This window comes from Hylobates moloch, unplaced genomic scaffold (assembly GCF_009828535.3).
Source record: "Hylobates moloch isolate HMO894 unplaced genomic scaffold, HMol_V3 SCAFFOLD_4, whole genome shotgun sequence".
NCBI classification, from domain to species: Eukaryota; Metazoa; Chordata; class Mammalia; order Primates; family Hylobatidae; genus Hylobates; species Hylobates moloch.
The window spans coordinates 45,756,141-45,779,288 of NW_026652279.1; the positions used below are offsets into that span (position 1 = coordinate 45,756,141).

General features: G+C 36.6%; 1 protein-coding gene across 2 annotated transcripts in view; it reads left to right on the top strand.

Moving 5' to 3' along the window:
• LSAMP (limbic system associated membrane protein) overlaps nucleotides 1-23,148 on the top strand; it is a 659,351-nt gene that overhangs the window by 420,146 nt on the left and 216,057 nt on the right. For both annotated transcript variants that reach the window (XM_032150118.2, XM_032150116.2), the window contains exon 3: nucleotides 12,997-13,122. In XM_032150118.2, coding sequence (XP_032006009.1) covers nucleotides 12,997-13,122 — 126 coding nt within the window. The remainder of the gene's footprint in view (nucleotides 1-12,996; nucleotides 13,123-23,148) is intronic.

Consider the following 23,148-nt stretch of genomic DNA (forward strand, 5'->3'; position numbering starts at 1 on the left):
TGTCACCCAGGCTGGAGTGCAGTAGCATGATCATAGCTCCCTGCAGCCTCCATCTCCCTGGCTCAAGCAATCTTCCCACCTCATCCTCCTGAATAGCTAGGACTACAGGCGTGTGCCACCATGTCCAGCTGATTTCTTTTCCATAAATTTTTCATAGAGATCAGATCTTGCCATGTTGCCCAGGCTTGTCTCAAGCTGCTGCTTCACACCTCAGTCTTCCAAAGTGCTGGGATTATAGACATAAGCCACCATGCCCGGTCAGTGGTATATAATTTAGTTTGTGAAATATCAAAGCTTTCCTTTCATCTTGACATAATCAAAAGAACTGGTCATGAACTTAGTACTTTCACTCTCTAGGTTTATGATTTCAGTCAAGAGACTGAAACTCACTGAGCCTCAATTGTCCAACCAATGTAAGGGTGAGACATAGTGGTAATGATACCTGTCTGAGCTATCACACAGGCATGTGGTATGGATCAAATATGGTAAGGCATAGACCAGTGCTTTGCAAACTGTATAATGTTATGCTACCTTAGATATTATTATTATTAATTACTGTCATTATTATTTTTATTATTTCTTCTCACTTTTCTACTTGTTTGTATTTTCTTTTATTATGTAATGTTGATTTGCCCCTCCAAAGAAGGGCAAACAAAGATAAAAAGGAAAAAAAAATCTAACTCATATTCATCAATTCAAGGTTTCGTTTGGGATTTCTCTCCCCTGTCCCCATCCCACACGCTGCATGACATTATGTACCTCTCTGGAATTTTCAAACTTAATTAGAATTACAGAAATTCTATCTCTCCTAGCTATGTTTAACCTTTGCAGCAACTACTGTGTTTTCTATCATTATTATAATTTTTGAAACAATTAAAATTGACGTGAATGTATTAATTAATTCACAATGGTAACTCTATTTGTTTAGAAGGAAATAATGTGTATGTTCCACATTCTGTTTAAAATGGTTCATGGTAAGCTTTGAGCAGGGGCAATGCAAAGAAAGAAATTCTAAAACCTCCTGTGAATCATATTCTTTGTCCAAATATTCTATCTTCTGGGCCCTTAAGCAGTGGCAAAAAACAACTTTTATTATTTTCATTGTATTCTAGGCATGCTTTAGTTCACCCTAGTTGTTTCTAATAGAATCTACCTCCTTCTCTACATGCAAAGAACACTATATGCCTTAAGCAACTAAAAAAAAAAAAAAAAAGTATTCAGGCTAGTTATGTAGGCATGAAATCATTACATTTAAGAGATCCTTACAAGCACCAGAGTTATCTCTACACATTTCTGACTCCCAAAATGAAATGAAAAATTAGATGAACAGTAAGCCATTTTGAAAAAGAGTGACTCTTCATATTATTTTCATGATAACCTCCTACTGGTACTTCTGTTGAAACAAGAAAACATGGTTGATCTAAGTCATAATTGTTATTGTTTTATCCCCTCCTCACCTTTTCTCATGCCTAGCACAATGTCTTTATGTGTTGTAGGCACTCAGTAAATGTTGTTTTGTATGATTCTTAAGCATAATAGACAGGGAATTGGTCCCCGAACCCTTTATACTTCTATTTTCTATTCACTTATGGGTCCTTTCTGTCTGGTTTAAAATCTTCCTTGCTTTTGATATAAGGACTTATCTTTTATCATATTATCTTAATAACTAAATAATTCATTCATGGGATATAGGCAATATTTCCTCACATTCAATTTTTTAAAAAAATTAATGGAACACAGAAAAAAATATTTTGGTTGCCCATGACATGTTTTGAAGTTTTTAAGGATATGTCATGTTTTAGGGCTAAATCCTACTGGCTTCCCCTGGAATAAGGAGTAGATTTCGGGTAGATGTCAGGAATGCAACCCAAATTTTCATCTGCTCTAAGAATTATACCATGCAACTTCCTTTCACATAGAAAAATATATCTTTTAGGTATAAAGGGGAAAAGTACACTTTTCTTTTCTCTGATAACGTCTTAGGGTGCCACTTCGCAGTCGGAATTCACTCAATTGCTATTTGCCACCTACCCGAGGTAGCCTGATATTTTTTGAGCTTCCCTCTGTTTGCTACCCACATTTCTGCCAAGTAAAACCATCTGCTCTGGTTGGACAGTATCTAAATCCTATTCTGTTAGTATCAGAAACATAAACGTTATTTTGCCTAGGTAAAGGAAAGATAGTAATTTTATTCATTCTATCTACTTAAATCAGCATCTGTATGCTTTCCCAAATTAGCAAAAACAAATATCCAAATGGCTGGAATAAGAGTCTGGGAATATGAGATTTCAGAGAAGTTGCTGCCTTGCTGAGTAACAGCAGCTTCAGTGAGCAGAGTCAGAAGGGTTCTATTTGCTTTTATTTAGCAAGGCAATGACCCGTCCATGGGAACAGCCACTTGACATCCCACAGAGTGCGCCTATTGCTGAAGCAGCAATAATGGACACCCTTAGCTGAATGCACTTGCTGGTGTCTGGATAATTTGTCCCTTTTCTAAACTAGAACACTCGCTTAGATTCTGGGGTGATCGCAAACATTTAATACATATAGAAAAATTTCAACTTAATATACCTTGATTTTAGGTAGACTAAGGGACTCTCAGTTTGCAGATATCCACACTACACATGTGTCACCAGCAGAGAACATTCACCACTGGGTGGTATATAAATGAGCCACGTAACATTTCTTTGTCCCATGGCTACCATGTTTAAGTTATTTAGAGCCACCTAATTCAAATTAACCCTCCTTTTGATGGTAGCAACTGTCTGGATGAGTCTCTAGGGACTGTTTTGTTGTAAATCTGACTTCCTGGGACAGTGCTTGGGGCTCATAAGGCCACTTGAGAATGTAATAATGTAGGGCTCAAAGGCCCAAAAGAGTATGGGCCTTAGCTTACACCTTTAGCCACCATAGTAAAATGCCGGCTACATCTCGGAGGACTTCGTAACTGAAGCTTCAAGCACTGTCTGATGAAAAGAGGATTAAAGGGAGATGACTTTTTCTTGACCATACATTGTCTTAATATGTCATTTTTATTAGCTTCCTGCTCCAATTTCCCTGAGTTTACTACATTAACACACACGGTACCTAGCATTGCTTTGTTTTGTGCATACATTTTATCTTTTCGTCTAAATAGTTAGCATATTATCTCTCTTACCTTGAGTTATTTGGATCATCACTTAATGCCCGCATGAATGTAGCATTAGTAATCACTCCTGGCAGAGAAATTTGAGTAACTGATACTTATAATGAGTTTTTTCTACCCTCAGCTTCACCTGACACTCAAAGAAGCTATAGTTTCTGTATTTTTTCTACTTTCCCATGAAATTTGTGTCTAAATGACATCATGTTCGGGTAAAATGTGATTCAAATGCTGACCCCACAGGCTGATGTTTCTTGCTTTGCAAATGGATCCTAATAGAAGTGGGAACTAGTGCTAGTGGAAAAGATATTCTCACTGCCAGTTGTATTCTACTACAAGGTCTAAGGCTTCAGAGACTCCAATTGACAGCCACAAATCACCTGGCAACATCTGTTGTTTACAAGGACAACAAATTAAAGAAGACCAATTTTTTATGGAGACATGACAAAGTATGTAAAATTGTGACAATTTTATTTGGGCCACTTTTTCGTGGAAAAAGGAGGCAGCTAAGTTTCTAAAAAATTTGGTGAAAATTATTTCACTCATGGTATATATTCTTGCATTTTTGTGTCACTTTTTATTGGAGATATAAAGTGTCTAGACATCTATTAAATGGCTCAACATACTGGCAGAGCTCTCCATAATAGTAGATAAAAGCTCAATACATATCTTTGGGGAAATTTATTGTTAATGCCACAATTAATGATTAATTATAAATTATGGTAATTACCTACACCTTTTGGCAATCATGGAGTCTGCAAAAATATAACTAGAATGCCATTAGCCACAGAAATGCATAGGCTACTTTACCACGTTATCCTAGGAGGGCTCAAGCCAACGCTTCTTTATTAGCTAGTTTTAGTATGTAATAAATAGTAGGTACATTTGTCAGACCTCTTATTGCTTTGTAGATAGACCAAGTTCAAATGCATTATCTTATTTGACCCTAATGTCAATCCCGTAATATTGCCTAATGCCAACCTTGTACCTCCAATTGCTAGGTGAGGAAACTAAAGCATTTAAATAATTTGTTATAGTTTGGTCATTTATTCACTCAAAATTGGTTAAGCGCCTACAGAGTGCCTGATGATGGAGATTCAAAAGCAGATGTCAAAGAATATTCTGCTGCATTGTGAGCTAGTGGCTGGGCAGGATCACAAATCCCCTGGCTCTCAATCTAGTACACTGTGCTACATTTCCCAGTCCTGTCATCCATCCTGGAAACTCCCACACCACGCAGCAAAACATGCTTTAGTGGCATTTTCAGAAACAAAATGCCAGGTTAGATGGATGTTTGATGTTTCACTAGATGGCATTTATGTGTTGCATTGTGTATTTTTATTCTCATTGTTGAATCCTGGGAGTATGCTTATTAAATACAGCAAGTGCTGCTCAAGAAACATTATGTAGATTTCTGAACCCAGTTCTTACGTAGACACACCATAGTCTTTCATAGCCTGTGACATATGCAAATCAACAGGGCTTAAGCTTTTCCTGCTGTACCAAAGAACAGTTAAAAATTAGGGAGTTGATGGTGTTTCTTTAAGACCCCACCATCACCCCATACACAGTAGTGTATACACCTTGCCCCATCTTTGAATGAACAATAACTAATGAGACTCATTTATTGCTAATTTGTACCATTAGAAATGGCACTTTGAATTGAGTACAAATAATAACCGCTAATTATTTGAGGTTAGGGAAATGAGCCAACTGACAACTTTTCTCTCCTACTCTGGAACTGATTAGTTTCCTTCTGATGGTTGTTCAGTTAGGAACCAAGGATAAAGGCATTAAAACATTCACAGCTGGAATTAAATGGCTTTGTAGATCTAAGGTTGTTTTAAAGCAACCAAACTGACAGATACAAAACCAATGCTTAACATGCAACAAAGCTAGCATGTGGAAGCCAAAGGAGTATCTAGGCAGAGAGGACAACAGTTTACCTCTGTGGAAAGTCCCCTCTTCAAATTTTCCCCTTATTATGGCTAATCCTTACTTTGCAAAAATTAGGATTCTTTGATTTAAGCAATAGAAATTGACTGGCTAGTCTGATGTAGAAAGCAGGTGGTCCATTGGAAGAATATGAAATAACACAGAATTGAAGGAAAACAAACAGAAAAACTTTACTTCAGCAAGTACACAAGCCCCGTATCTCTGGATATCCAAATAATAACCTCAAATAATTAGTGGCAAAAACTAGTGAAGAATAATAGTCCTTTTAGGTGGTTACCCTTTCACGATGTGTACTAACCATTGCTGCTGAACAAATCACTTCAAAATCATGAGCATAAAATAATAGTTATTCTTTATTTTGCACAAGTGGGGAAGTCAGCTGATTTAGGCTGAATTTCTTGAGGTGACTCTTCTCCTAGGGTTTCCAGATTTGACAAGTAAAAATAAAGGATGCCCAGTTAAATTTGGATTTGGGACAAACAACAAATAATCTTGCTTATAAATGTGTCTCATACAATATTTAGAACACATTTATACTAAAAAAGCATTTGTTATTTGTGAAAAATTTATATTTAACTGGGTAGACTATTTTATCTGACAATTCTGTCTGGCATCTCCCATCCTTCTCCTGGGATGAAGAGGCTCAGCTGAGCGTGTTCTTCTCGTGGCAACGGCAGAGGCATAAGCACAAGTGAATTCAATGGTGCCAGCACTTTTCAAAACTCTGCTTGTGTTCCAGATGCTGACATCCTGTTGGCAAAAGCAAGTAACATGGCCCAGGAATGAAAAAGTATGTCACCCTCTGTAGGAGGGCATGGATGTGGCAAAGGATGGGGATAGAGGGAGGAGTACAGATTTGAGGCCATTAACACAGTCTGCCAACAAGAGATTAAGTCAGTTTCATCCTCTTTTGAATCATTCCTCATAGAAACCAAGTTCCAAGGGGGCATGTCTGAATGGTCCAGCTTAGGTCTTGTACCCACTCCTTGTCCAAGAATTGGTCACTTGATTAAGAGTCCCAACAAACCAATAGCTGTGGGTGAACAGTGGTTTTTCCAAAGAAAAACCAGGATGTCTTACCAGAAGAAAGAGGCTTGCATTCTGGGCAAGTAAATCATATATATCTATTCCACTTATGTCCCTGACTTTGACTCCATTTCCACTTTTTGGCATAGACTACATAAGAAATGTTAGTCTATACAAAAAGAAGAAGGGATGATTTGTGAACCTAGAGAACTGTACAAACAATTCTGGACAGTCAACTCTGGGTCCATAAGAGTCAGGGCAGACCCTGGAGATCTGGCAGAGGGTGGATAAAGGAACTACAAAGATAATAAGGAGGGACAGAAAAACAGGTGGCAGAGCCAGACTGACTGTGTCATGATCTTACTTAAGGCTGCCCCATTGCACAGCTGAGGGAGTCTATATTATTAGGTGCACCTAGATTTTGGCATTATTTCAGAAATCACCATTAAATTTTTACTAAATAGAAAAAAAATATGTAGGCCCAATGCAATGGCTCATGCCTGTAATCTCTGCACTTTGAGAGGTCAGGGTAGAAGAATCGCTTGAGCCCAGGAGTCTGAGGATGCAGTGAACTATGATCACACCAATGCGCACAGAAAAACAAAAGAAAGAAATGTGTATTAATGCAGAATTTATGTGCATTTCAATAAAGAATATTACCCATTTAATAATTCAGATTTTAAAATTAACACATAATAGTGTGATATCCAAAAAATTAATGATATATTTTTAAAATATTTTGGTTGAATTATTTAGCATGGTAAGTAAGGTCTATATTTACATGTTTCCCAGAAATACTGGGCTGGCGAGGTTGGTAGCACTTTATAGGGTGATTCTGAAAACCAAAAGAGTGTATGCACTTTACATCATTCAACAAATAGTATTGTGGACATTGGCTAAAAAATTATAGGGAGGAAAAAACTCTGATTATTTCTCATACCAGAAATAAATTCCATATGATTTAAAGAATTCAATATAAAAAAAACAATTAAAATAAAAAGAAGAAATCGAGATAAGTATTTAACTGTTCTTATGTTGGAAAAGCATTATTTATGCACAAAAGCAATGGAAGAAATAATAAAAGAGCAATCAATAGATACAACAACAAGGAAGCTTTAAACTTCAGCAAAACAAAAATAATCATAAAAGTAAGAGCCAAAGAATAAATTGTAAATATTACTACATGACAACAAAAGGTCAATTCCTTACAATATAAGTAGCTCTCATTAATCAGTAAGAAAAACAAAATAATCCAGACAAATGTAGTTATCACTGAAACTGAATAGATTGAAAACATTGAATAAATGGTTCATGGCATTATGTATAGGAAAATATAATAAATCACACTAACAGTCTGTAAATAAGAATTGTTAAGGGATTGTCCAGAAAGAAAAAAAACACACTACACAGAGTACTATGATGTTCCAAGAATTCAGCATAAATCAATATTACAGTGATTTTGCTGATTCAAATAAGAGTATTATGCTAAACAGTACTTTCTAGGCAGTCATTCCTACTGAGAATTAAACTAAAGAAAAAATACCATCTCTACCACTTTTGCGGAAGTGAATATGACCTAGAGGAAGAGTAAAGTTTGTGAAACATACAAATTGTAGGTTTTGGCTCTAGCTGTATTATTCATTAGCTATGTGATACTTACCCATTTTTGTCCCCTTTGCCCACATGTGGGAAATGGTAGTAGTAGTAGTAATAATGATAATAATAATAATAATAATACATTTTACTTCCCAGGATTTTTATAAAGATTTTATAGGGTAATAGAATAACATTTTTGAATTGCTACCTGATGTTATTGGTGATTATCTAAACTTAATTCTATGGAGGGCTATGGGAAACTAGGAAACAAATAGTAAACTATTACACTAAGAAAGGTATATCTATATCTATCTATCTACTTCTCCCTCCTCACAGAAAAAGAAACAAAGACGTTAAAACTCAGAAAAGCCTGTAGTTGAAGAAGTTGGACACCAAGTTCTTCTTGGTTCCTATGTTCCTGAAATATACAGACACTCCTCTGCCTCATGGTTAATGTTTTTTATTAAGAGTCAAATAAGTTGATAGTGAAATAGATGACTAAAGGGGTAGCTAAATAAATATTGATAAGAGCTCTATTTTACTGGTTCAAAATGAAAACTTATTCCTTTCTGACAAAAATTCTGTGAGATACCTTTCTTGAGTGAAGTGAAGAGTTGGGAAAAACTAAGTGAATTTTTTTCAAGCACTTTTTGAGCACCTACTATGTTCTAAGCACCACGCTCTGTAAGATTCAGTGGTTTAGAAAACACTGTGTGCATATTACAGTTTAGTGAAAGATAAAGGTAAGTAACCCAGCTGTCGCGATTCAGTGCTGTGAGGGTGAGACACAGGGCATTTCACCCAATATGGCCTCCGGACTGGGGCATGAGGTGAGAACACAGCGGGGCATTTCACCCAGTGTGGATCCAGGAGCAGATGGGGAGGCAGGGTGGGGAATGACAGGAAAGTCGTTTGCAAACAAGTAAGGAGACAAGCTGATGAGCTGAAATTTGAAAGGGGAAAGAGGGTAATTGCATGAAGAATTGAAAGAAGAATATTTCATGTAGGAAGAAATATAATGTCAAATGCCAGAGTGTGAGGAGAGCACATTTCAGAAGCCAAAATTTACCTGATCCCACCAGATGATGCGATGCAAATGGAGTAGGAAATGAGGCTGGAGAGATAAGCAGGGCCAATCATGAATGACCTATTAAACCGTATTTAAAAGTTTGGATTTTATCTTGAGGACAATGAGATTAATCAAGAGATATTATATTCACATTTGCAATTTAGGAAAAAAATATCTGATTGTAGTGTGGTGAATGTGTGGCAGTGAGCATAAAGAGAGGAAGGCTGGAGACAAAGAAACCGTTTGTTTTTGTTTTTTTTTTTGAGACGGAGTCTCGCTCTGTCACCCAGGCTGGAGTGCAGTGGCGTGATCTCGGCTCACTGCAAGCTCTGCCTCCTGGGTTCACGCCATTCTCCTGACTCAGCTTCCCGAGTAGCTGGGACTACAGGCGCCCACCACCACGCCCAGCTAATTTTTTTTTTTTTTTTTTTTTTTTTTTTAGTATTTTTAGTGGAGATTGGGTTTCACCCTGTTAGCCAGGATGGTCTCGATCTCCTGACCTTGTGATCCGCCCACCTCGGCCTCCCAAAGTGCTGGGATTACAGGCGTGAGCCACCGTGCCCGGCCGAAACCATTTTTAATATTTTCTCATTTCAGTAATTTAGGCCCTCCCAGAAAGAAATGTTGATGTCTGAAACAAGGTTAGTGGGATTAGGGACTGGGAGTAAAGAATAAATCTGATATGTATATATACATATATATAGAGAGAGACACAGACATATGTATATATACACATATATATGTATATATACATCACACTTATATAAAATTGATCCTCCATACATGACATAAACCACAGAACATGACATAAAGCACAGAACATGAGGATCAATTTTTTATGAGTGTGATGAAGGGGAGAGAGAGCAGTCAAGGGAGATGCTTTGCTTTGTTTGCTCAGACAATTCTGCCTGATGACACTGTTAACGAAGATAATAAAACACAGGTGTTTTGTGGGAATGAAGGTAATGACTTTAGTCCTGAGTTTGTTGAAACTTGGGTGTCTGTGAGGCAAACAATAGGGATACAGAATAGTCCATTGGAATGTAGGTATAACAATCATGAAAAATATCTGGGCTGCAGGTGGTGATTGCTTTAGCTTCTGAAGCTAGAAAATAGGTCAGATCCTTCAATGAATGTATAGATTGAGATGAAGACAGAGGTAAGTGATCAAACTCTTAAATACAGATAGTTAAGGAAAGGACAAGATAAGCTTAAGAGTTAATCTGAGAAGGCTGACTACAAGGATAAGAGGAAAAACAGTTAAGTTTGGTGTCCTAGAAACCAAGGGAAATAAAAAATAACAACTGGAAGGAGCACCAACAGAGCCAAATACTTCAGAGAAAAACAAGATAACAGAAATTGTCCATAGGCCTAGAAACAATATGATAATTGGTGAGCCTCCTGACAGTAATTTCATCTGAGGTTAAGGAGAGAATCCAGATCGCACTGAAGGTTGAAGTGTGGATGGGAGATGATGATGTGGTGTAGAACAATTCCCTCAAGAGATTCGGAAAGAGAGATTGAAAGTAAATAAGATGGGAAAAAAATAAAAAATAAAAAAGGGATACATGTTCTCAGGATCTCCTGAAAGCTGTGTCACAGGAAAAAAGAAAAAAAAAGAAGTTAATAAGAGTTTAGGGAGAAATTTCTTTTGAAAGCAAAAAAGACTGCATCGTATGTACATGCTTATGGGAAAAAGCTAGTACAAAATAAAGTAGGAAAACAAATGATGGAGCAAGACCCATTGAAAGTGATCCAGAGGCACATGGGATACACTGATACAACGTGGTTGCATTCCTAACTATTCAGCACAAACACTTTCTGTATCTCCAGTCTCTGAGTCTCAGTACTTGAATAGATTGTCCTTAATTAGGAGATGCAGTGTGGTTTGGTGGCCAGAACATAGCCCTGCAGTCAATTATTCTAGATTTTATTCTCAAGTTTATCAGTACCTGTCTATGTGAAATTGAACAAGTGGCTTAACTGGTGTGACATGTAAATGCAAAGTCTTTGCTGTATCTCCTTTTATTTAAAAGAGAGAGAGAGAGAGAGATTGTGAGTCAATTGTACCACAGGTAATAATTCTCTGGGATTTTTTGTTGTTGTGGATTTTTTTTCTGTTTTATAAATTTGCATGGTTTTATATTAGGGATATAGAGCCTTTTTTATCAGAACATATGTATATTTCTTCTTACACTGTGTCCTGCGTTGCAATTCATATGTAACTACAACTTTAGTAATGCGGACTCTTAGAATTACTATATAGCTTTTGATGATAGGTTTTGGATTGTTGAGGATGGCACCTAGTATGTCCACATTATGTTCTGAAACACTATCATTGATTTATAGTTCATTGCAGTTGTTTTGAAGATGTTCAGAGCACTAGCCTGCTCATCTGGGAATTAGTAACTGTGAACTCGAAATAATGGAATAATTGGACATTCAGGAGCTCTGAATTCTAAGTCCAGCCATAGTTCTTGGTGGGCTCATCCTTAACAAGCCATTATTTTTCTCTGTGTCTGATATTCTTCCCTGTAAAATGTATACGATCTTTCAGGTTTTCACTGCAAAAGTCTGTGAGAACATATTGCAAGACAGTGTGTGAATATGAGAAAATGACCCTTAACCCCAATAGCTGAAAGGAGGATTAGGAACTCCGTAAATAGAGATTGCTAAATATTTGGAATCAACTACAGTCTGCTGCCATTGGGTTTGACTGGTAATGACCGGTCCCCTACCCAGAGGCCCTACAAGAGTGGAATGCTGAGGTGGAGAGAGTCCTCATCCTGCTTCCTCCTTGTGACACTCTGAACCAGTCAGTTGCCCAAGTACCATCAGTGTCTGCTAATGAAGATTTGCAGGGATCGTTTGGCTGTCAGGTGCTTGCTTCTGCAAGCAGAAAATGTTCCTGTTTTATTCGTCACTACACAGAGTCCCTAATGGGCAGTAAGAATGAGAAAAGATACAATTCATTATTGAACTCCTTCGTGCTCTTTTGTCCTCCTCCTTCCCCCAGACACATACTTTCTCAGGGACAGCCTAAACAAGTGAGTAAAAAAAAGAAATTCACAGTCAAACTATAAACCCTGCTATTTGTAATCAGTGCATAACCTCTGTGATGAAATCTGTGAGTAATTCACTCCCCACTTAAGCCTACCGACGTGTGATCTAATGTTGCCACCCTGAACACTAATGAAGGAAGTCAGACGGCAGTACAGCTTGCCCTTGGGGACTCATTTCTCACATCACCAAAAACTAATTTCTGTTGTTTTCAGCCATCTGGTAGCCTGGGTTGTGAAGATGAAGTTTCATTCAAGTAGTGCTTATGAGCAAAGGCCCAGAATTGGCTGGGATTCAAACTCATTTTCTGCCCCTCACCTAGCCCCCTCTATGCCTCAGTTTCCTACCCATAAATAAAAACTTCATAGGATATCATTCCTTTATTATAAGAAGTTATTGAAGTAATATTTGTTAAATACTCTATGTTGGGTTTTAGGTATAATAAATGTTTAATTAAAGCTAGCTATTAATTACATTGTTAGTAGTAGTGGTGTTGGAAGTACTGGAATAGTATTTTTGAATGTCTACCTGTCTGTGACACAGGCCTTATTAATTCACGTTTTAAGTTCTAAGATACTTCATGCAGCCTGTTATACACAAAGATGATATTTAAGTGCTTTCTATTGTGGTGATTAATACATGTTCATTATGTTGCTAGATTATAAGTAACCAGGTATTGCCACAGCTTAATAATACAGTAATGTAATCTTACGCTAAATAGCATTGTTTTTCTTTTGCTGGTACTTGGAGAAGACATTGGATTATATTTATTTATAGATACAAAAGAAAATAAATTTAAATAATGATAATATTATTAATTTGCATAAATGTGCATGCTGTCTAATATCTAAATAAGGTCCGTTCTAGTATTTTTAAAAGCTAAGATATTTTCATCACACTCCTTTGTGTATTTCCTGCAGCACTCAAATGGCCATTGTGAAGGGTGTTCTTACCTTATGGTAGTGCTTTAGGAAAACTTATGGATTTGGTAAGCAGATGACAAGCATGGGTCTTAAAAGCACCCTACTTCTTAACACAGAAATTCAAATTAAGTTATAAAACCTTGAATTTTCCACTTCCAGTTGTATGGCTACAAGCCTAATCTTACTGACATGGTTACATATTCCATTTCCTTTTGTTTTCACAGTCCCACCAAAGATCTCCAACATCTCCTCGGATGTCACTGTGAATGAGGGCAGCAACGTGACTCTGGTGTGCATGGCCAATGGCCGTCCTGAACCTGTTATCACCTGGAGACACCTTACACCAACTGGTAAGCAATACTCCAGGTTCCAATATGCCACATACTGTTTAAAATATGCTCATGCTCCTGAAATTCTGTTGAATCAGAAATTTCAATTCAATTCAGAATCAGAATTGAAATTCTGTTGAATCAGAAGGGCATGCATGTATCTTGTTATTAAAATACTAACAGAATGGCAACATAGGTCTTATTTAGGGTCCTCATGGTCTTTGCTAATGTGTTAATCTCTATAAAGTTTACAATCATTGTACTGAATATGTATGTAGATCTATCTATCATCTATCTATCTATCTATCTATCTATCATCTATCTATCTATCATCTGTAAAATTTCAGTTTCAATAGAACAGCCCCCCCGCAATGCAACAAATACAGAAGCATTAAATGGCTTGATATTATATGTAAAATACATGCCAGTTTGGTGATTGAGTGTCCTGGGGCAATATTTTGTCTGAATTAATTTTACATAGTTGTTTGTATGTTTGTTTGCTTTGCTTTACTTTGCTTTGCTTCGCTTTTAACTACAGTTTTCTAACTTGTAGCACCTTGTGAAGAAATCTATCAAGAAAATACAGAATTGTTTCTGACTTTTATTGTCCTGCCCTTGGCATCTGGTTCTGTGCATCAGACATGGACTAAGCTGCATGAACTCATTATGAGTCCCAGCTATTGATACTAATTCAGTCAAAATCAGAAACTCATTTCCCAGGAATGTCTTCAACATCCTTTCTTTCCCCTTGTCACCACCATCGCCACAAAAAGCTTCCCAGGCCTCCTGCTTTTTGAACTTTATTTAAATGTTTGAGCAAATTATTTAAGATTAGGTACATACATACTCCTCTACCCTACCAATTACATTTTCTGGTATGCAAAACCATGTCTTGTCAAATAACACAGTCTTTATAGAATGTAGCCTTCTATTTAAATCTTCCAGAAAGATAGGCAATAGGTCAATTATTCTTATAAAATATTATTGATTTTGTAGAGAACCCACAAATTTAACCGATTTACATCTTATAGTCACTTAACATTTTCTCATGTAACTAGAGATTTGTTACAACAAATTCATTTTAAAATGAACACCATAAAACTATTATGCAAGACTAGATGTACAACAGGAGTTAAACTGAGACATTTCTAAAAGACCAGGATAGTGTTTGGTTATAATGTCTTTAAAACTATCTGTATTTTGTGGTGTGAAAAGATGGGTCCTCTGTTTGATATTAGATCCCAAATTAATTTCTCAAGTAAAACTTGGATCAATGTATAGAATGGTTTTATATTTAGGTAGGTATTCTTATTAAAGGCCTCTATTTTCTTGAGAAAGTGTCACTCAAAACCCATCCTTATTAACACAAGCAATTTCTCATTTATTGATAATATATACATGAGACACTTATTTGGGAGAGCAATCTTTTTTTTTACTTGCATTTCTTCTTCTTCTTCTTCTTCTTATTATTATACTTTAAGTTTTAGGGTACATGTGCACAATGTGCAGATTGGCTACATATGTATCCATGTGCCATGTTGGTGTGCTGCACCCATGAACTCGTCATTTAGCATTAGGTATATCTCCTAATGCTGTCCTTCCCCGCTCCCCCCACCCCACAACAGTCCCCGGAGTGTGATGTTCCCCTTCCTGTATCCATGTGTTCTCATCGTTCAATTGCCACCTATGAGTGAGAACATGCGGTGTTTGGCTTTTTGTCCTTGCGATAGTTTACTGAGAATGATGGTTTCCAGTTTCATCCATGTCCCTACAAAGGACATGAACTCATCATTTTTTATGGCTGCATAGTATTCCATGGTGTATATGTGCCACATTTTCTTAATCCAGTCTATCGTTGTTGGACATTTGGGTTGGTTCCAAGTCTTTGCTATTGTGAATAGTGTCGCAATAAACATATGTGTGCATGTGTCCTTATAGCACATTCTATATAGTCCTTTGGGTATATACTCAGTAATGGGATGGCTGGATCAAATGGTATTTCTAGTTCTAGATCCCTGAGGAATCGCCACACTGACTTCCACAATGGTTGAACTAGTTTACAGTCCCACCAACAGTGTAAAAGTGTTCCTATTTCTCCACATCCTCTCCAGCACCCGTTGTTTCCTGACTTTTGAATGATGGCCATTCTAACTGGTGTGAGATGGTATCTCACTGTGGTTTTGATTTGCATTTCTCTGATGGCCAGTGATGATGAGCGTTTTTTCATGTGTCTTTTGGCTGCATAAATGTCTTCTTTTGAGAAGTGTCTGTTCATGTCCTTTGCCCACTTTTTGATGGGGTTGTTTGTTTTTTTCTTGTAAATTTGAGTTCATTGTAGATTCTGGATATTAGCCCTTTGTCAGATGAGTAGGTTGCGAAAATTTTCTCCCATTTTGTAGGTTGCCTGTTCACTCTGATGGTAGTTTCTTTTGCTGTGCAGAAGCTCTTTAGTTTAATTAGATCAATTTAATTAGATCAAATTTGTCAATTTTGGCTTTTGTTGCCATTGCTTTTGGTGTTTTAGACATGAAGTCCTTGCCCATGCCTATGTCCTGAATGGTATTGCCTAGGTTTTCTTCTAGGGTTTTTATGGTTTTAGGTCTAACATGTAGGTCTTTAATCCATCTTGAATTAATTTTTGCATAAGGTGTAAGGAAGGGATCCAGTTTCAGCTTTCTACATATGTCTAGCCAGTTTTCCCAGCACCATTTATTAAATAGGGAATCCTTTTCCCGTTGCTTGTTTTTGTCAGGTTTGTCAAAGATCAGATAGTTGTAGACATGCAGCATTATTTCTGAGGGCTCTGTTCTGATCCATTGATCTATGTCTCTGTTGTGGCACCAGTACCATGCTGTTTTGGTTACTGTAGCCTTGTAGTATAGTTTGAAGTCAGGTAGCGTGATGCCTCCAGCTTTGTTCTTTTGGCTCAGGATTGACTTGGCGATGCGGGCTCTGTTTTGGTTTGGGAGAGCAATCTTAAACTCATTGACTGGCATACTTATTTTAGACCTCATAAGGAAAAAAAAATGCATAAAGGATTGTCTCGAGTACGAACGTGCAGATATTATATCTTATCTTTCCCTTGGAATGAATTAAACCTTCAGAGCACGTTCTACTTGGATGGCATTGTGTTGGCTCCAATCCCATGCCACCTACCCCTGTCCCAAGTAGCATTGCTTTTACTGAATAGCAATTTGGTATAGAAGCTATTGGCTCATATTTAAGGATATTATAAAAGACAGCTTCTAAAATCATTGTGTTTACTGTAATGTTGCAATTGAGAGATTGTTAATTGTTTTACGTAGTTTTCCTTGGACAAGACCATTTGAGGAAATTTGTTTCGTTTTTCAATATCGCTACTTTCTTTTTTCCTAAGCAATCATTTGCTTTTTAAGAAAGGACCCAGTGAATTTTCATAAGTGATTGTATGTCCTTTATTGTTTGACTGTTAGTAAACTTAGAGCCAAATTTATGGACCATCTGTAAAAATATATAAATTATTATACATAAATTACACATTAAAAATTGATTATAAACAAGCTATATAGAAGTTTATGGGATCAAGTCCATTTCAGATCACACTTGTGCTATCATCTTGTTTTCTTACTATTATTTTTGTTTTGTCTCACCTTTTCTAATTAACTTAAATGTCTATGTAAAGATACTATTTATAATTTCTTACTCTTAGGTGGAACAAGGTGGTAGATAAAAGAAGGAAAATGGGAGTTAGAAAGGAAGAAAGATTCTATTCAAGTTATAATCAAATAATGAACTGCATTAATAGAAAGACACTATTTCTTTTGGCACAATATTGACTAGCAAATAGGCTTTTCAAGAAAAATTTGCTATGGCTGAACTGAACTGAACTGAAAGATAGATTCCTTTTTATCCCTTGAATTTATAAAACTTCTGATGTGGAACCAGAGTTTCAGAGCCTTTCCCACCTTGTCTAAGAGTTTGGGTAGTCATAACTAACTCTCATAAACTTTCCCATGATAATGAACATGTGATTTGACCCCTTAATAGCTTGTTTTTCTATGATGTTTCAAGTCAACAAAAGACCAGAGGACAAGCCATGTCTTCAAGAGTAAAGGCTGTATTTACATAAACTCAGAGGACCCTGGAGGCTTCAATATCAACCAGGAAAATAGATGAACTCACAGGGTTTCTCAGTAGTCAATAACAGAGGTCAGCAAACCACAGCCTGTGTATCAAATTTAGTTTGCTCCACTTATGTACTGCCTGCAAGCGAAGAATAGTTTTTTAATTGTTAAATGGGAAAAAATCAAAATAATTTTATTTCTTTGACATGCAAAAATATATCTATATCTATATATATACAATTCAAATTTCAGTGTACATACATAAAGTTTTATTGCAACCCAGCCATGCTTATTCATTTACAAATTCTCTATGGTTGCTTTTGTTCTAAAACAGCATCACTGAATAATTAATTGCAATAAAGATCACTTGGCCCACAAATGTAAAATATTTTCTGTTAGGCCCTTTACAGAAAAGTTTATAGACTCCTGCTCAAGGCCATGGCTTGGGACATAGGACAAGGATTTGCTGCACTCATCCATAGCCAAGTAGGGCTTTGGGGATATCCCCCACCAAGCTCCTTCAGACATCTCAAAGGAAACAACTTTACTCTTCTACAGTCTTCTATCTAGGCCCACTTTGTAGGTCAGATTCTATTCTGGCACACACAAAACTGGCTTTCTATTGCGTTTGCAGACTTGAGGGCAGACTACTATTCTGCCTTACATTCCCACGCCTCCTCTTTCATTTCTTTCACATCTGACCTAAATAACCAACTGATCATAATCATATTCCTGGTGACAGGAGAGAGAACTTTCCTTTCTATTTTATAAAGGAAACTAGGATTTTTGTTTGTTTTCATGGTTTTTAAAAATTTCTTTCAAAATATGGAAACAGTAGGTGATTCTTTTCAGCCTGTAATGTGAAGTCTTTCTTGGAGAGTATAAACAAGCTATGTGGAAGAGCCCCAAAGAAGAGACTCTGCTCCATGTGTGACAGCAAAGCTGCCTGCAACCCGTGGCCATGTGAGAGGGAAAAAAAAAAAAAAAAACGGCTAGCTTTGTTCAATTATTAATTGTGCCTTCAACAGTACAGAGTGTGACTGTCTTGCAAAGGAAATATACCTGTAATTAGCTCGACCCCACAGGGACATTGAGCCCTGGATAGGGGAAGATTCTACGCAGGGTTCACAATACCTGATTATCTGTCATTTGATGACATGAGAGAAAGAAAAGAAAGAAATATGCATGATATATATTTATGAGGAGAATATTTATTACCTCTTAATTTAGTTTTTAAACAAATTTGGTAAGGACACTTTGTTTCTTTCTTTTTGCATCTGAAATTTCCTTTTCAAGTATACTGCAAGTGCTTTTAAAAAGGTAAATTAGAAGAATGGTGAATTTTTCATACATACAAAATAAAAAACACCTGAATTAGATGAAGTTGAAGACATTTATGCATTCTCTGCGTGCCTTCTTATATTTCTGATTTCTTAATTTTTCTCCCCTCTTCAGTTATATAGTTCAAAATGATGTGTCACACATGTAGTTATTAAATGTGACCTATTTTCTCCCTTAATTAAGTTAGACTTTCATAATCCTGTGACTCCCAGGGGGCAATTGCACTGTAACGTGTATTTTCTATGGAGTGTTTGATCTTCCTTCTGTGAGCAATGCTGCTCCCATCTTCATTTAACTTTGTTTCTACATCTTTCTTCTCACATTCATAAGGAGGTCCCTTTCTCAAATGTGCATCATGTGTTGTCAGGATTGCTCAGGGTCACAGAAAGAGTTTCTATGCATTTCATTTCTGCAGAGGCTTTCACAACCTCCACAGCTTTCTATCAATCACTGAAAAACTCAAAAGGCACACTGAGGATTTAACCCTTTAGTCTGAGAACAACCCAAGAGATATTGTGTAATTTTCTGTTTCAGCCACAAACCAGATCTCACTTTAAAAATATTTTGCAATTTGGTGGAGTGAGTGGGAAAATATTGTGCTTGGAGAAGCTAAGAGGAGTCTGAAGAGTGTGAAATCCCATTTTCTTATTGGACATTGAGTTTTAACCACTTGATCTGAGACTCCCCTTTCAATTCATTTCCAAGTCTGAACCCTTGACTGATGGTACTTTTTAATTCTATTAATGCTATTACTCCCATCTGTTTTACTTCTAATTGTAACTCACCCAATATGACCAGCCTAGACTTTGACCTCATGGGTTTGAGAGAAATATGTAATGTTAAACTGAACTCATTTATTTAAGTTGCATTATAGAAGTACCTGTTGCAAGTAACACCTGGTCCTTCAAGTTAGCACGTTAGAATTAGTATGATTTCATATTTAGCACAAAGAACACATTATCTATCTACAGTTTAAGTTTCAGGAAATTATTTCTCTGGGGCTTCCTTGTGTGGACCTTCCAGAAGATTCAGTGAGTCAAACTTGGTAGCATATGCATATGGAATAGTCAAAGGTATGCATTTTGCAGGTAAAGGCTGTTGACCATGCAGTAACATTCAAAAGAGAATAATGACTCAACTTATTATATTAATTGCTTTCATTTATCTCTTGCATTTTTTATTTTATTTTTAAATATTTTCAGTCTTAGTTGTATATTGGTTTTAAAATATGTCATCCATCAATACAGAATTATCTTGACCTCCATCTCACAATTTGTTCATTTGGCAAGAATTATGTACAGTGTTCACTCTGTAAACAGACACAAGGAAGAGCAAGACAGACATGGTCTTGCACAAATTAAGCTTATAGTTCAATAAGAAAGCAAAGCATTAAACTAATACACACACTTCTTGACTTAGGATGGGCTTATCCAGATGTAACCCCATCCTAAATTGGTGCACATGCTAAATGCATATGACTTTCACACCATTGTAAATTCAAAAAATTGTAAGTCAAACCACCATAAGTCAGGATATCTGTAATTGCATGAATAGCCCCATAATTAGACACATTATGAGGAAAAATTATGGCATTCAATGAGACCATAAAACAGGGCCGTGTAGCAAAATCTGCAAGACCAGCAACACTCACCTGAGAAGTATTAATAGGACATAGCCAAGAAAATAGGGGAAGGAAGATTATCCCAGGTATAGAAAACAACATATATAATGGCCTAGAATGATAATGCATTTAAGAATCCAGGCAAGTATCTGTATGTGAAATCATGATATAGGGGTTTTGTTATGCTACTTTTCTTTTAATGTTTAAATCTCTTTTTTTAATCACACTTTTTTTTTTACTTTTTAATATATCCATTTCCTTCTTCCAAAAGCATAAAATGTTTGCTATATTTTATTTTCAGTGCCTTACTTGTATATTGATATTATATATACCAATGTATAAACTACTATATATACTGTAGTAAATAACAGTGTATCTACTACATTATACACACACACACACACACACACACACTCACACTCACAGAGAAAGTTATATACTTTCCCAGTATAGTCTCAGTATATCAGTAGCAGGTATATAGACAGCTGTTTGTGTGTATAAAATATCTTAAATTTAGATTTGAAACATATCTTTCCAATACAGATGGCTCCATAATGGCCTAATCAAGTAAATACAAATTCATTTTTAGTAACTTTATTATTAAAACAAATGGATCATTTAGAAAATGACTACAAAATTTAACCACATGATTACTGGCCTCCACAACCCAAACTTTAAAAATCCCGGAGATGCTCACAGTAACTGACATGGTCAGCCTTTAAGTCATTGAGAAGATCTGCACAACCTAATGTGCTGGCTATTCTTTAATGTGCTGGCTATTCTCGCAAGTGTTGGACAAATGCCCTACAATCCCACTCCTACCCTACACACGTGTGTCATCAGATTCCCAGAGCACTCTGCCTGAAGAGAAGTGAATCAGCCTAGATGTGTTCTTGGGGAACTAGTTTGGACGTCAGTGCTCCAAGACATGGTGGAACCTTGGGTGGGGAGAGGCAATAACTTAATCAGAAACTTTGTACATGGCCTAGTAAAACAGAAATACAGAGTCCACATCTCTCAGCATCTCACTCCTTCAAGTACTTTTTGCCACTATTCCAAGTAGTCGTCTATGTTTAAAATACATTTAAAAATAAATAGAATATGTATCATATATTATCCTGAAAATTAAAATAATACGTAGGCAAAGTTCTCAGTGCAGTGTTAGCTATTCTTGATATTATTATTATTTATTGTAATTATAGTTAACTATATATTAGCTGCCTATAGTGATCATTTTGGGTGAGATTAATAATTTGGCTGAAAACCACCTCAGTCTCTTCTTTATTCAGATCTATCCTTCATTACAGCTACAATAACCATGGGGATTTTAAAAAAGCTAACATCCAAGTTAGCCTTAATATTTTATATCTTTCTTATATTACATTTCATTCCAATGTACCAGCTTAAGGTCTGTTTTTCAAAAGGCCATGACAATGACAGTCTCTTGTTTGTTAGAGGGAGAAATTCTGACATGGCTTATTCATATATCCATTCTCACCTGAGAAGATAGTTTTCCCACAGTCTGGTGATATAACAACAGTACATATTTTATTAACTGTAGCTATATAGAACCTATAATGGTGAATTACAACCCTTGTTATTTTTTTCAAAACTGGTGTTTCAAGAGATGATTATACCATCTCACACACACACAAAAATGACCTGCAATGTTCAAGAGTGAGCCATTGAACAGCAACAGAGAGGAGTTACACAGAAAAATAAACAAGCAAACAAATAAGCAAATAAACAAATACTACATTATAGTTTCTTTAGAAGCATATTTAAAAATCAAAGTGACCATGGAGTTGTTGAAATGAGCAGATACTTGCACAATAAAATTCATCACAGTAAGTGCAGGTAGATTTATTTGGGAGTTAACCAAGCCACTAAGCAACAGGATGCAAAGGGATTCACACTGTGTTGAAATGGCTTATCTATACAGGAAAAAGTCTCATTTGGTTGTACTGCTCCTGTGGACTGTCCACAATGGACTTTCCAATGTTGTCTATGGATGTCAGCTAAGATCTATTCCAATATCCCTCATGAAATGCCAGGGCAGGTCTGATTTAGATCCTTGCCAAGGGGGACAATCTCAGGTCTCATGAATCAAGATAGATATGTACCCAGGGTTGTCAGAAGCAAAGGGGCCAGAGGACAAGTTCCAAGAGATGTTCAGGGAAGGAAATAAAAATTGTCTGAGTCAGAAAGGTGAGAATGATCCTGGCCTCTTTTTCTTCCTTTGCCCCAGCAATGATTAATTTCACACATTATCTTGAGTATTTTCCTTGGTAACTACAAATTCATTCACTTTCCTTATTGTCATTGTCACAATGTATTTCAGCCAATATTTCCTCTCACCTGCATTTCATCAGTTTTCCAATTGGACCCTTTGCTACTATTTCTAAGTATGGAAATGGTGAGGTTAATTTTTTTTTTTTTGCTTAATTTTCCTATTTCCCAGCACTTTTGGAATAAAGTTCAAACTACTTAGCATGGCATTAAATCCCTCATTCAAGTGATTATCCTATCCCTGGAACACTCTTGAAATTATATTCCTTTTATATTTCAAGAGTGTACTTTAAGTCACTTGCTTTTTGGCCTTCATAATTCTGGCTTTCTACTTGATACATGATTGCTTATCCCATTCGTACCATCATTTTACCAGTATAACTTATTCTTGCAAGACCTTCAAGATGACACTTCCTCCAGGAAGGAACATCGTAAAATTATTAATAAAACTGCATTTTAACTATGTGCTCATTCATTCTCCCCCTAGTTTATAAGATCTATAAAAATGCAAAAACTGGCCAGGTGTGGTGGCTCACACCTGTAATCCCAGCACTTTGGGAGGCCAAGGTGGGCAGATCACAAGTTCAGGAGATCAAGACCATCCTGGCTAACACAGTGAAACCCCATCTCTACTAAAAATACAAAAAATTAGCTGGGCGTGGTGGCGTGTGCCTGTGGTCCCAGCTACTCGGG